Source organism: Apodemus sylvaticus, chromosome 4 (assembly GCF_947179515.1).
Source record: "Apodemus sylvaticus chromosome 4, mApoSyl1.1, whole genome shotgun sequence".
Lineage (NCBI taxonomy): Eukaryota > Metazoa > Chordata > Mammalia > Rodentia > Muridae > Apodemus > Apodemus sylvaticus.
In genome coordinates this window covers 41,576,555-41,591,923 of record NC_067475.1, presented here as the reverse complement: position 1 = coordinate 41,591,923, position 15,369 = coordinate 41,576,555, and the positions used below count along the sequence as shown (strand labels likewise).

Sequence of the window (15,369 nt, the reverse complement as noted above, 5' to 3'; positions counted from 1 at the left end):
TATCGGCATTCATATGGTCCACTCGGTGGGTCTTAAACCGCGCCTGACTATAAAACTTTCAAAATATAATTGGATAAAGCACTAAGAATAGAAATAAAGCAGCATCTGAAATCTTAAAAATGCACAAAATATTTTCAAATATGTCAGTACCAACGTGAGAAATACTTCATTGCAACGATGACTGCATATCCCATGAAATGGTGTCATTTCTGATGGCCTGGGGAAGGGGCATGCTGGCAACGTAGAAATGAAACCTGACACAGGCACTGACACCAGGAAAGACCGGAGCACAGCCACCTGAGCTGCTCACAACTGAAAAGATGTTCTCATCCTTCAGCAAAATGGGTGAGTACAAAGGCCAGCAAATCACCAGTCGTTTTCCTGCAGAGAATAATCCCCATGCACACTGAGAGTGTTCCGCCACTCTACTTACAACTTTTATTTAAACCTTCCAATTTCCATCCATGCCTAAAAATATAGAAGGAAAGAAGAAATCCTGGGGTGGAAACTAAATTTTATTTTCTCTTGTCTAAAGATTAAAGAAAAGAGGAAAGAAAACACTGAAACCATGAGTACGAGTCGTGGCTAACAGAGCGGCGCAGGAGCTCGATCTATCACGACACAGGAATGAAGACGGCTTATGGAAACAGGTGTCTGATGACGCACACCTTTAATCGAGTTTTCCGTTCTGAAGGCTATCCTTGGCTTTCTCTTGTCTGATGAGAGAGATGACTTTGATGCATCCTTTTGTGATTTTGATCATCCACATGATATTCATCACATCTAAAACAATACAAGTGGAGATCCAGGCAAACTGGATTACAGATCCAAACCTTATGTAGGGTTCTGTTCCATACACGGAGTAAAAGTAAGAATACATTGGAGGTATTGCAATGATCCGCACGATGAAAAAGACCACTGTCATAAGAATTCCATTGATGACGTTGACTTTGGAAAACTTGGGGTACTTCAAGGCTTCAAAGAACCACCTGTTAAGAGAAGAAAAGAAACATCACACTTATTCCGCAGCTTGGGATCTGCCCTCCTAGTCTCCTGCTTTAGGCTGAAGGAAGAACTCAAGGACCACGTATCAACTTATATGGAGGGGCTGGGGAGATGACTCTGTGGATGAAGTGTTTTCTGTGCAACCTCAACACTGTGCAACAGTGTTCGGAACTCCCCAAAAAAATGCTGGTGTGAAAACAGGCTTGTAACACTGGCGCTGTGGGAGGGGATCTGAAAGCAGGCAGATCCTTGGAACGCACTGGCCAGAAATCCTTGCTGGAATGGCAAACACCATGTTCAGGGAGACACACTGTCTAAAAAGGTAAGGTGGAGAAGCAACTCATGAAAACATCTGGATGTCAACCATATACATATGTGTACATGACCACATGGGCCTACACAAAATGATTTAGAGTGTCTTGGAGAACTAACGCACTACAGAGGAACAGCTGGAGGAGGCATAATACCTACTTCCTGGGTAAAGAGATTTCCCACATAGTCAAGACTCATGGCATCAGTGAGAGAAACAAACCAGTGTCACAGAAACTGCAGACACAGATACATACAAATATACTCAGTGACTTCATGCCTGATAGCATGGAAGATGTAGATGCTTACATCGTAGCTCTGGAGCCTGGACGCCAACTTCAGCACTTTGGCTTTGTGGGTGTTGGGTGAAAGCAAGCATGGGAAGCAAACAGTTGTGCTGACCCAGGGAGAATGCACAGCGGCTGCGCTGCTGTGAAGTCTGTTCAAAAGAACTTTCTACTCTGAAACTGTCCTACGGCTATGCTGTCCCACTCGGTAGGCATGAGGCACACAGGAGTGAAAAACTGCCTTGGAATCCTTTAGGGAGCTGATGATGGCCTTGAACTCCAGAGCCTCCTGCTTCCAATACCCACTGCTGATTAAAACCATACAAATGGCCTTAAACCTGCTAAACATTATCTCCTGGACCAAGTAAGGTTAGAATATATGAGACATGGCCAAACAAAGGATGACTTTGTTTGATAAAATGTTAACTACACTTCTCCATTTTCTTCTTTTCTGATGTATATGGGAAATGAGAACCTTCTGTCCCACTGCATAGAGGAAGGGAGGAAAGAAGGGAGGAAGGAAGGAGGGAAGGAAGGAAGACAGGCTAATTACCTGCACACATACTAATATCTGATGTATCTCCTGATATACAGATTAAATGCATTTATAGCAGGCCAGCCTCAATGCTTTTAGAAGACATGGTTGTGAGGACTGCTTATGACCAACAACCCAGGAGGCTATGGATGTGGTTGACCCTCGCAGGGTGCAACAGAAAGTAGTCAATATCTGAATACTAAGTAAGAGAACTCTTGTACCTAGAGAACTCATCTATGCCAACAAGATGAGCCAGGCACATGATCTAAAGACCTCACAGGAAATATGAAGTGTGTCCAGTGCAGAGAGGATGTGGCATGCTCATGACCGTGGCCATCTCCCTGCTGTGCCCATGCCTCATGGTTACCAGTGCCTGTGAACTTATTCACAAGGCTGATGTGGGATGAGCTTCTTAAATCACATGTGTCTGATCTGAGATCCCTGCTCTGTGATGTCCCATCCGAAATCATAAAAGACTAAAGAAAAGTTTTCTGTGGATTTGGGATTTTGACTGAAGACTTGAAGGATAGTTATTAATTTTCTCAGATTTGGGGAAGTGAAAGACGAGGTAAGCCAGGCAGTGGTGCCCCCTTTAATCCCAGCTCTTGGGAGGCAGAGGCAGGTGGATTTCTGAGTTCAAGGCCAGCCTGGTCTACAGAGTGAGTTCCAGGACAGCCATGGCTACACAGAGAAACCCTGTCTCAGAAAAAAAAAAAAAAAAAACCCAAAAAAACAAACAAAAAAGGGTGAGAACAGCCCACAGGTAAGGCAGAGAGACAAAATCAATGCTCAGTAGTCAGAAACAAAGTTGGCAACATATGGAACACATCAGAGAACTCTGAAAAGTAGGGACGAGTAGGCAGAATGCTTTTTAAGCAAACTGGCATCAAAAGAGGACCACAGCTGTGAAAGACGGCTCTGGAGGGGCCAAGCACGGAGAATGCAGAACCATAGATGTGGAAAGGCAGGGACAGCTCAACCGCCGAAGCAACAGACTCAATAGACCTTGTTACGTGAAGAGTAGCAATGCATTTATCGTAAAAACTGTCTCCACCACAGCTAACAGAGAGAGGAAATGGAAGCAGAATGAGGCAAGGGGGTGAGTGTCCTCTCTCTTCCTTCAGGATCTTGAAGGCAGGCTACTTCAAGACTAGTTTTCAAGGAACAAAATAGAGAAAAGAAAAAATTTCCTAGTGGGGGACCTGGCAAACTTCACCTTCCCCAGGTGACGAGTGTTGACAGTGTCCTGGACAAGCATCCCTGCCAAGGCACAGCAGGACCAGCGCCTACCTGTACTCTCTGCATGAGAAAAGCATCCAGTGAGCCCAAGTTGGGGATACTGTATGAGAAAGCTGGCCAGTTCTCAACAAAGAATCTAGGTGAGGTCAAGCAACTATTATGGACTGGAGGAGAGGACGGAGACATGCTAAGGGACTGGAGAGACATCACACCTGGTGTGACACTCTTGGCCAGATCCCAGAACAGAATGAGGAGACTGGAGTCTGTGCGCCATCCGCTGTCAAAGCTACAGTTCTGTTTTCACATCTCATCTTTGGTAAGGTGAGGTGACAACAGGCAAGGGGTGTACTGGTTTAAATACTGAAATGGAAAATCAAACTACAAAAATCCTGGATGCAATAAGGAGGAAGGCTTTGCTGTGTAAAGACTGGCAGGAACTTTGAGGATATGGTTACCTCAAAAGCTTTGAAGACCTCACTTGTCCCTGCGTGCAACCGTTACAATAATTCACATCAGATTTTCTATCAAAGGTTCAGCGTCATGTGGAAAAGGTTTCCACAATTTAACACTAAACCACACAACTTCAAAACTGGTAAGATTTGTAACCTACCTCTGGTTTACAAAGGGGCTGGAGAGCTCAGCAAGCAGGCGGTAATTGGCAATGTATGCGAGCGTTCCGTATCTCTGGATGAGAGACAGAGACAGACAGAGTCAGGACTCACCAAAACACACAAAACTTCCTAGACATAGCCCGTCACTCTTGTGTATAATCCACTGCTATAAAAACAGACCAGGTCTCTGCCTTTTATCATTAAACTAACTTTTTTCTTTTTTAAAGTTTGCTTTTAGGTGTAGGAACGTGAGCTTAAATGTTTGTGTGGACACCGTATGCATGCCTGCTGCCCTGGCAGACCTAGAAGGTGTCAGACATCGAGATCTGTAGTTACAGACAGTTGTAGGCCACCACTTGGATGCTGGAACTGAGCCCGGATTCTCTGGAAGGGCAAGATGTGCTCTAAACTACGAAACCATCTCTCCAACCTCCGGATTTCCGCCTTCAGACTTTAGAGATGTGCTCAGAGCTCTCCAGGTGATAAGCAGTCATCAGTCACACACATAAATTCATTTAGCACTACACGTTCTCCTAGGAAAACAGAAATCCAGCAACTGGCTCACTCTGAGCTAACACACTCTACAAACCATCACAGAATCCTCAAACCACTGTAGGAAAAACAATCACATACAAGGGAGAATGTCAAGAGTTAGTTATACAGTCAACATCTATGGCATACTTTTAATATCCATTATGAAGCAGAAGGGATTAAACATCTCAAAAGTGTAATTATCCTAAATAATCAGTGAGCAAAACATAACTACATGCCAAAATCTTGTCATCATATTTGATCTACAAATAGATACTTGTCAATCAGAAGGTTCTAGAGCCAAGGGAGGGAGGGAGGGAGGGAGAGAGAGTGTGTATGTGTGTGAGAGAGAGAGAAACATAATATTCCACAAATTTATTGAGATGGAAAATACAGCAGAACAATAATACAACAAACTCTAAAAAGAAAGTTCTTAGAATTTTATTTAATGTACTTTTTAAATTACTAAGAGGAGACAGGTGAGATGGTTCAATTTGATGCCTGGTGGAAGGTAATTTGTCCTCTGATCTCCACACGTCTGCACACACACACACACACACACACACACACACACACACACACACACAAAGAAAGAAAAGGGGTGGTGGTAAAATTGCCATTAGCAAATGGAGTCCCTTCAGCCTCTCAGGTCAGTATCCACGTTATGATCTCAGAGGGAAGCCTGCCATCCCCAATCCAGTATGTGTACACAGAACTTGGCAAACTATTTCCTGGCCAGGCATACCAAGCTAAATTAAAACATGAAGCATTAAAAATTGAATTTTTATCTGAAAACTTGTTTTTACTACTTATCTACATAATTATTTGTGGGGGTGGGGCTTAAGATTCAGCACTTGGCCACAGAATTGCTTTACAGGATCTGCTGTTTTCAAGTTCATTGTCTTTGGTGACACTGGAATGTATGAGTAAGAAAGGAGGCTGGCTAGCCAAAGACCAAACCAGCAGGCAAGATGAGCCCTGTGTGGGAAAGATGGGCCAACTTGTCACGGTGACCCAGAACACTGGGACCTAAAGGCAAGTGTGAGTGTCAGGATGTGCATCCACAATCGTTGGCACAGAACCGTGTGACTGGTAACAGTGCCAGTCAGCAGTTAGTAACATCACTAACTCAGAGGGCTTGCTTCTCTTTACTGATTTGTCACTTACAATGCCACCACCATTTCTTACAGCCTGTCCCCTTACCTTTGTTGAACACTTCAATTTAACAGGGTATAGTGTATATTAATGTGTGCAGCACATTCTGAGAATAATATAAACACAGCAGGACAAACTAAAGGTATTACCTAGAATCAGTTTAAACAATGTTTTTTTCAGTCTCATGATATAGCAGGCTATTCTTTTCTGTTTCCGGTTTATAGTAAGTTCTTTTTTACCCATGACAACCTGCAGCCTAGGGGGAGGGGACATCGTGTGAAACCATGACAATGACGCTCTGACTTGTGTTTCAGCTCCACCTTCAGCCTCCACCATATCTGATACTAGGTGCTGCTATAAAACCAAGAGCTTTCTGCTTGCTAGACAAGCACTGAAGCCCCAGGCTACATTTCCATCCCCTATTTTGTATTGAAGTTTTGAAGCCACCTTGTTTCCAAAAGCTGAGTAACTACTTTATGATTTTTTTTTTCTTGCAATCAACATAACATCAAACAACTCAACCACTGACAGCTCCCTCCCATGACCTCCTCCAAAGTCAAGGCACTCTGAGGCACTGTCCACAAATACTTCCCTTATTACACACTATTCTTCTGCATTTCATCCTCAACTTATTTATAATTAAAGCAAGCCATCCTTGTCACAACTCAGAAAACATGAGTTTGTAGCAGCTGGCTTTTCAACATCTTTAGGAGATGAATCATGGCTGTCTTGAGGGCATATGTCTTCGGAGACTCTTATCCTTGCACAAAGTTAATTTTTTTAATTAAGAGGTTCTACAGGTTTTGATGAAATTTAAACGATCAAATAATTTATAAAATCCTCAGTATCAGAAGCCATTTGCAAGGAACTTAGCAGGTAATGTCTTTCCCCACCTTTGGCAAGATATTTCCATGCTGACATTGGCCAAAATGTGTGCATGTGCTACCTGCCAGACTCACAGATGAGCAGCACCTCGTTTGTATGCTAATGATTCAGCACCAACTCTTATTTTCCTTTCCATGCCTTAAAGTTCAGCTTGAAATTCTGTTTTTCAAAAAGCACCCCAAAGCACTTTTTGTTGCTGGCACTCGAAGTGTCATGTGACTACAGGAGTCTGATCACTGCCCCCATAGGCAGAGGCAGGTCTACTATAGGAGGTCAAAACATCTTTTCGGCCCCACGATCCTCCTCCCACTAACCATTCTATCATGAAGAAATCTTGAGTTGCAGCCCTGGCATTAGGAAATGCAAGTTTATTCAATTTCCTGTAGCAATCAATAGGAAAATACGAAGTGTATGCTCATACAGTGCTGTCTAAGCTAACTCAAGGCTGCCACTCCAACTGAGCATGTGTGTCTGTCTGGAGGATGAAGAAGGTACAGCTACCCACTCCATCCCAGGCCTGTGAAAGCCCATGACTGGCTGTGCCTTACGTCCCCTCCACTAAAGCTGGGTTGATCTGGCAGAGCTGTAACCAAGAACCAGTGCTAGATGATACATCACAGTTCTAGAAGCCAGAAGTGCAGGTGAAGGGCAAGGCGTTCTCTCTTCCACCGCTGCTGCCAGACCGATGGCTCCTCCACTTTAGCGGCCTAGCTCCTATATTCACACAAAATTCCTGGGCCCGAATTACCCCTTTTTAAATGGACATTAGTAACGGTTTATTAAAGGCCCCTCCTACTGCAATATGAAGTCCTCATAACTATGTATGCAAGCAGACCTATCTCCAAAACACATTCAGAGGAACTAGACTCAAAGAGATTCAACACATGAAGGCCAGAGGGAACTTACTTCAACTCATGTCCATGTGGATCCCCAGTTCTTTTCTGAATATTGCACAGTATGTTCCGCTTTTACTATATTTTACTTTATTTCTCTGTAATGCCCTGTTATGGATCATGTGATATGTGTATATATGTATATATATTACACACACACATATATGTAGATACACAAACACAGGCAAATACATGTATTTTTCCATATACAAGAAAGATGACCTTTTATCAGTAATAGCTGGGCATTCTGGCATTGTATAAGTCATCTCATTTTCATTACGTAAACTGCTAGAAAATATAGTCACTCTAGAAAATTCAACTTATATATTAAACCAGTGCTATCTGAATGCAAATCACAGCTGTCAGTCTAACACCCGAAGTCCAAAAGAGACTATTGCTGCTCCCAATTACAACACGCTTGGCTGTATCAGCATGTCCCTGTGACCGATGACCCACTCATCACCATACACTGTACATCAGAGCTGCCATGGACAGTCTCCCCTCATGGGAAGGGTTTCCTGGGAGGCAGGATTTTCAGAGGTTTGCCTCCCGTGGATAGGTCACACTCATTCTGTTTTATTATAAATTAATTTTACCACATAATAGAGGTCACATTTGTAGCTAGGAGACAAGCGGATGACAGGACAGCATGACCTCTCCAATTTGTGCAGCATGAAGAAGCACTTTAAAATAACAGGAAACAAATTGTACTCACGCTGAAAGCCCATGCATATTTTATGTGCATTCTTAATAAAAAATTGTGGTACCTTGTTAAAAGTACAGATGAGTTTGTCCGGAAGAATTGGTTTGGGGATCAGAGAGATGGCTCAGCAGATAGATAAACACACTTGCTACTTTTTTAGAGGACGCGGCTGTGGTGCCCCATATATACAATTAGGCATACAGACACATACATGTAAAAATAAAAAATCTTTCTTTTAACAAATGAACTGGTTGGAGTATCTGACTGAAAGGGGTTAAATCTCAGCATGCTAGGAAGCCTGCTCTCCCAGCACAGAGGAAGACTGTAGATTCCAGCCAACATAAGCTACTTAACAAGTCTCAGAAGAAAATAATTTTTAAGAAGAAAAATAAGATTAGAAGAATAATTGTTTAATTCTACATAATCCAAATAAGAAAACCGAAGTTCTCTTTTTTTCTATAAATTCTGTAGTGAATTAAAGCAGGAGTGATAAACTTTGAAATATATATATAATATATTTGAAATATATATTTTGAAATATATACATAACTTTGAATATTTTGAAATATATACTTTGAAATATATACATAACTCTCAAGGTAAATCATGCAAAAGGAAAAGCTATTTTTAGTGGGATTCTTGCTTGAACCAGGGGCAAAATCTTTTATTTCATTCCAACAATCCCTCTATGTTTGGCTGTGTCTGTCTGTCTGTCGTCTGTCTGTCTCTCCTCACCTCCCTTCTTGTTTGGAGACAGAGTTTCACTGTATACTGTAGCCAAGCCTTCAGACTCTCTCTGCATACGAGAGGCGAGCCTTCAGCTTGTGATCTCCAGGCTTGCCTGCCAAGTGCAGGGACCGCAGGTGTGGGCCACCAGCTCCACCAAGTCACTCCCTCAGGGTGGCGGATTCCAACGCAACACCCATGACACATGTTTCCTCACTTATGATATCATTTTCACCTCCTGGGTAAAGGCAACTCTGGGTAAAGGCAAACTCCAATCTGTTTTTGATGAACAGCTTTCTTCTTCTTTGGGGTGTTTTAAGACTGACGTGTGACATAATTATGCCCAGTGTGACTGAACAAACATGCACCAAACATAAGCTAATATGTTCCTAAAGTGTGCCAACTTCCTTGCCAAATGACTTCCTGTGGACTTCCAAGGCCCAGCTTTTCTAAAGGTAAGTGCTACTATCAAACTTTTATCCTAATTTTTTTTTATTTATTGACTGACTTACTTATTTTGTGTTATGGGTGTTCTGCCTATGTGTTTATATGTGTACCACATGTGTGCCTGGTGCCAGGGAGGCCAGAAGAGCACGGTGTCAGAACCCACGGGTCCTGAGTTACAAGCAATTATGAACTGCCGTGTGGTACTGGGAATAGAGCCAGGTCCTCTGGAGGAGCAGCCAGTGGCTGCTCTTAACTGCTGAGCCACCTCTCCAACTGTCCCCAATTTAAAAAATAATAATTTTAGTAGCATTTTAAAATAGACATCCTAAAGTCATAAAGCGTAAGGACGTGATAGGCAGTGAGAGCTTCAGTCTTAATTAACGGTTTAGTTTTCCTCTATAGTCAGGGCAAACTCAGACGCATTTTCAGGAAGTGACTGTTTAAACAGTTGTTGATCACTTCTTCCAACTCCTCATAGTTCATGGGACAAGATGTGGCCTTTAAGCAAGGCACCGAATTACTACCAGAAACACCATCATTTACAATATCCCTTAAATATGTGGAGAATTTACCGGTTAAAAGTTCCTGGTAAAACAGTACCTTTGAAATGTCTTTCTCTAACCACATTCATCCCAAATGCAAATCCTCCACAGTGTAAGAAATTCTTTCAAGAAAATCTCCACTTTCTTATTTGGAGTAGAGCAGCTCTAAAATATGGTGCCCTGAGCACAGGGTCTGGGAACTTGCACGGTCCTTTTGATTATTATTACTGTGTGAGATTGCTGTGTGGGGTGCCCGTGGCTGACAGGATGTACAGAAGACAACTAACTCTAGCTCCTGGAGATGGAATTTGGGTCCCAGGCTGACACAGCGAGCAAGTGCCTACCTCTCCTCTGCCTGCTGAGCCGGCACAGTGGCCACTCCCCTCTGAGATGTTTATGTGCTAAGCACATGCCTCCTGTGCACTCACTCATGCATGCCACCAGAGGCAGATGTCACCAGCTTCCACTGCTACCTTACTTCTTCAGACGGGTTCTCACTGAACCTAGAGTGTACCTTCTGAGATCCGACTCTCTCCCTCCTCCAACGCTGGAGGAGCAGATGCACACAGCCGGGACAGGCTTTGCATGGGTACTAGGGATCCACGCTCCAGCCCTAACACTTCCCCAGCAAGCACTTTGCACTAAACATGCATTACCCTTGAGCCTCAAAGGGTAAGCCCCAAACATACCGACTCTGCAACCCTGGAGTTGGGGATCAGTAATCTAGATTTTCACAAGCTTGCAGGTGATTCCGGCACACTGCAAACTGAGCAGGGTCTCAAGACCTTTCTGTTCAAGGAGCTAACTAACTCTCTTCACTGTGGTTAGCACTCACTTACAAACACTCCAGCATACCAGACAGTATTTTCCAGGCGATCTCCTAAACACTCTCCCCTAACTACCAGTTAGGTCAGGTTCTCTATGCAGACCTCTGTCTGCCTGTTACAGGCCCAGTACCTGCGAAGGGCCTGAATCCTGTACCTTATTGATTGTTATATCCACAAAGACTGGCACAGCAGTTGACCCATTTTTCCTGAGCTGAAATCTTGCCTTAAACAGGAGCATCACCTCTGAGGCCAAGAGTTCATTCACCTCTGAAGAAAAGCCAACTAGAAGCATAAAGTGAAAACCCTTTCTAGCTGGGCGGTGGTGGCGCACGCCTGTAATCCCAGCACTCTGGGAGGCAGAGGCAGGTGGAATTCTGAGTTCGAGGCCAGCCTGGTCTACAGAGTGAGTTGCAGGATAGCCAGGGCTATACAAAGAAACCCTGTCTTGAAAAAAAAAATCCAAAAAACCAAAAAAGAAACCCTTTCTATTGCACAATCTAAAACTGGCCAGCCACATGGGAACAATCTCTGAGATTCCTTCTCTCCGCACATGCAGGCTCCTGTCAGCAAGCACTGAAGGTCTCCTTCCTCCTCTGAAGCCAGCTGCCACTCAGCTGATTGATGGATACTGTGGTATCTATGGCCAGTGTGCTCCAGAGCTGGGTCAGGAGAAGACCTGCTTCCTCCCCAGGACTCCTGAGACATCACTCTGGGAATTCCCCTTTCAAAAAATGCCTGTGAGGTCCATGAAGACAGAGCCACTGTCAGGGCAAACAGCCACGTGTCCATGCTGCCTTATCGTTCTCACTGAGCTCCAACAGAGCTTACAGCACCTGAAACCTAAGAATATCCTCCCCCACTCTGGTCTCTCTCTCCTCTCTAACCTGCTAATAATATCCTCCCCAACTCTTATTTCTCCCCCTCCCTCTTCCTTCCCCACCTGTTTCTCTGGGTAGCTTTGGCTGCCCTGGAACTCACTCTACAGACCAGGCCTCAAACTCGAGATCCACCTGCCTCTACCTACCACGTGCTGGGATTAAAGGTGTGCACCACAATGCTAGCCTTCTGGTTTCTTCCTTACAAAACATCACAAGTAGGCCAGCTTTATCAAGTGCTGTGGCTACGGATCCTATAACCATTTTGTGAACTGTAGAAAAATCAAGCATGTTAGTCAGAATTTTCACCCATCCCTCAGTGGCTATGTCTTACCCAAATGTGTACTCACATACGATGTTCCCACAAACCCCTCCTCCTGCTAAGCCTACCATGCTTCCACAAACCCCACTTCCTGTTAGTCCAACTCTTGACAATCTCCCAAGAAGAGGAGATGTCTCCTCCCATGGACCCTCTCCATAATGTTTTATGATCTATGAAAACGTCTCTAGTTTTTTTCTGAGAATATCAAAGTTTTTTAATTAATTAATTTATTTACTTTATATTCCATGAACTTTTGCTGAGACAGGATCTCACTGTGTAGCTTGAGCTGGTCTGGACTCAGCAGAAGTCTGCCTGCCTCTGCCTCCCTCATGCTATGCTGAGATTAAAGAACATGGGCTCCCACCCCACCCCCAACCGATATGAGGGCTTTTTGTTTTGTTTTTGTGTGTGTGTGTTTGTTTTTGTTTTTTCGAGACAGGGTTTCTCTGTGTAGCCCTGGCTGTCCTGGAACTCTCTCTGTAGACCAGGCTGGCCTCAAACTCAGAAATCCGCCTGCCTCTGCCTCCCAGAGTGCTGGGATTACAGGCGTGTGCCACCACTGCCTGCATGAGGGCTTTTTAAAGGCTGAATTTAGTGCAACATATCTCAAAAGCTCCCAGAATATTCAGAAAAAGTATATATGTACAATATTATTGACTGTAATATATAACCAATACTATAGAGGAAAAAGAAATTGACCCAAGATCTTTTCATTCCCCAAATTACTGCAGTAATTAGGGACTTGTCACTGGTTATTTATTTATTTAATTATTGGGAAAAGGTCTTGCTATACTATAGAAGAGACTGGCTCAAACTTACTATTTTCCTGTCCCAGCCACTTGGATGCTAGATTGCTATTTTCTGAAGTAGTACCCCAATGGAAACCACACTAAGATTCACATCCTCATTGTGACAGCCACTGTCCTACACACACACACACACACACACACACACACACACACACACACCTACCTCTCAGTTCGAAGTACTCTAGTTTGCACATTCACATTAGTAATGTCTGCATTAGCTGAGAATAAGTCTCCTCTCTCTTCTCCTTCACAGTCCCCTTGGCATTTCAGGGACATTTCAAAGCTAGGTGTCCTGTGACCACTCTCCTGTCCAGGCTCTCTTCTCTGGGGCCTTCAATTGTCTGTCTTAATGCAACTGCTACCTAATCTAACCCTTCCTCTACAGCCCACTGGCTGTTCTCCTGAGTCTGTCTGTCCTGAACGTCTGAGATCAGGAACTCTGGACAGGGGTCCACTACCCCTACACTGGGTTGCTCTGACCGGGCGAATAGAGCATTTCTAATGAGACACTGTGCCTTTCTTGGGAGTCTAAACTTGAAGATGGCTTTCCTTTTCAGACACGATATACTATTGATGGAATGTGGTCAGCCACCACCAGGGCATCTCTCTCTTTCACAGGTTATTAAATCTAAATGTGAACACAAGCTCTTTATGCTATTTAGGCTTATCATTCTAGCATGTAGCTTTATTTTAAAAGTATACTGTCCAACACAATAGTTCTTCCTAATTTTTCATACGCAAGCTTTCTTTTCTTAATTTACTGTGATAAAATATAGACAACACGACAGTTTTAGAAGTGTAGAGTCAGCGATAGAAAGGACAACCGACTGTCACACAACTGTCAGCACTGTACTCCCAGAGCTTTTTCAAACTCAGACACAATGTGTTCTTATTAGCCCTCTGCCCAATTCTTAGCCACTTGGAATCTGTTTCCTCTCTATGGACTTGAGAATCCTAGGCATCTCAATTGAAGAGTCATATAATAAGCTTGCTCTTAGGAAAATCTAATTTCACAGTAAAATACTAATCTGAATGTGTATGTTATCTCAGGCTTATACCAACCCTGAGACAGCTCAGAGGCCCAAGCTAAGGTTATTTAATATCTAGAAGTTAAACATTATTTTTTTAAGCTTACTGAAGAAAACTGTTGACTGCATGCAAAATATTATTTTTTAAGTGACTGGAACTATCAGAGAAGGCAGCTCAGCAGCTTGACTGACAGCTGTCAAGTCCACCCCCTCATGCCTAGCCACAGCAGCAGCTGCCCAGTGTGGAAACTTTGCCCGGGACGGAAAGGGAGGAATCCTGGCCTGGGAGAACTGTTGCCACCTTCAGAGTTCCAGAGTCAGCCAATGAACAGCATTGCTGTGACCTTTGACAAGTTGGGTATTGGAAGTCCAGACCAGAAGAAGCTGGACTTAGAGAACCACCCAAACTGCCCTGCCACCACTAAGGAGCTCCTATTTTGCCAAAGTCAGCTTCAGATTATTAAGTCGTCTGCCTGCAACACATTAGATGACCTTAACCACAGACCTGCTAGCCTTTCTGGATCAGATGTCAACCTGGTAGGGAGGTGCCTCCTACACCCATGGCTCTACCGTGCCTCTATTCCTGGATGTTTAAGCAACATTTTCTTCATCCACAGGCTGCAGTCCTGTTTTCCCTGTACATAGCCTCTGTGAAGCAGAACATTGTCATCATCCAAAATAACTGTCCACTTGTGGTGGTGGGGGCTACACTGGTGGCACGAACAATGGGTGACTACCAAGGCGGCAGCTCCAGGCACTCCCAGCAGCTTCTATAGGACAGAAAAGTTTAAGAGCGGCTTGAGGCAGATCTGAGTTTAAGACAAGTTTGGTCTACATAGTGAGTTCTAGGACAGACAGTCAAAGAGAGGAATAGGAGAGGAGGGAGTAAGGTGGGAGGGAGAAAGGAGGGATGGGATGGAAGGAGACAGGCCTGAGGGCAAAGACTGTGGAGGTGTGAGGCTGTAAAGGGCTGTGGAAGCGCTGAGAAGGTGAGGGAGAGTGGAGAGGGGGAGAGCGGGGGAGACTGGGCATATAGGTGCTGCTGGAGACGTGGCAGCCATTTAGCTACTCTCTCCAGATGCGGAGGAGCCATCCCAGCTAAATGTTCCAGGCTGTGACTGAAGGCACAATGTGCCGGTGAGAGCCACACAGGTTCAGCACCCTGGCATTCCGCATACAAGGGATCAGCCTTTTTCCAGTCTCTCTCCTATCTGAGCTGCTATGTGACAGTGTGACAGAACAGTCCATCGGCTGTTTCCTTTCCTTATTTATTTCCATATTGAAAGGAAAATGTGATTTAAAATCCCAGCAAGCTAAAGCTAAAAAGAAGACAACTTAGCTAAAGTTACTTCCAATATGCAAATCCCTGTTACCAGAGAACTGAGAAATGGCAGACAAAGGTCCTGCCCTTTTATTTAAAGATAATATTTTTCTTTATTTTTAAAAGATTTTTATTTATTATTATATGTAAGTACACTGTAGCTGTCTTCAGACACTCCAGAAGAAGGAGTCAGATCTTGTTATGGATGGTTGAGCCACCACGTGGTTGCTGGGATTTGAACTCAGCACCTTCAGAAGAGCAGTCAGTGCTGCTCCCAGTCCTGCCATCTTGTCCTGCTTACTTTTCCCTTTTCTTAACA

The 15,369-nt window shown here is 43.9% G+C and overlaps 1 protein-coding gene across 1 annotated transcript in view; it reads right to left on the bottom strand.

Annotated features, from left to right (window-relative positions):
• Nucleotides 1-494: 494 nt before the first annotated feature.
• Nucleotides 495-15,369, bottom strand: part of Tlcd4 (TLC domain containing 4) — a 29,142-nt gene continuing 14,267 nt past the window's right edge. The window contains exons 6-7 of the mRNA XM_052179333.1: nucleotides 3,986-4,059; nucleotides 495-989 (exon numbers count right to left, since the gene is read on the bottom strand). Coding sequence (XP_052035293.1) covers nucleotides 671-989; nucleotides 3,986-4,059 — 393 coding nt within the window. The 3' untranslated portion in view covers nucleotides 495-670. The remainder of the gene's footprint in view (nucleotides 990-3,985; nucleotides 4,060-15,369) is intronic.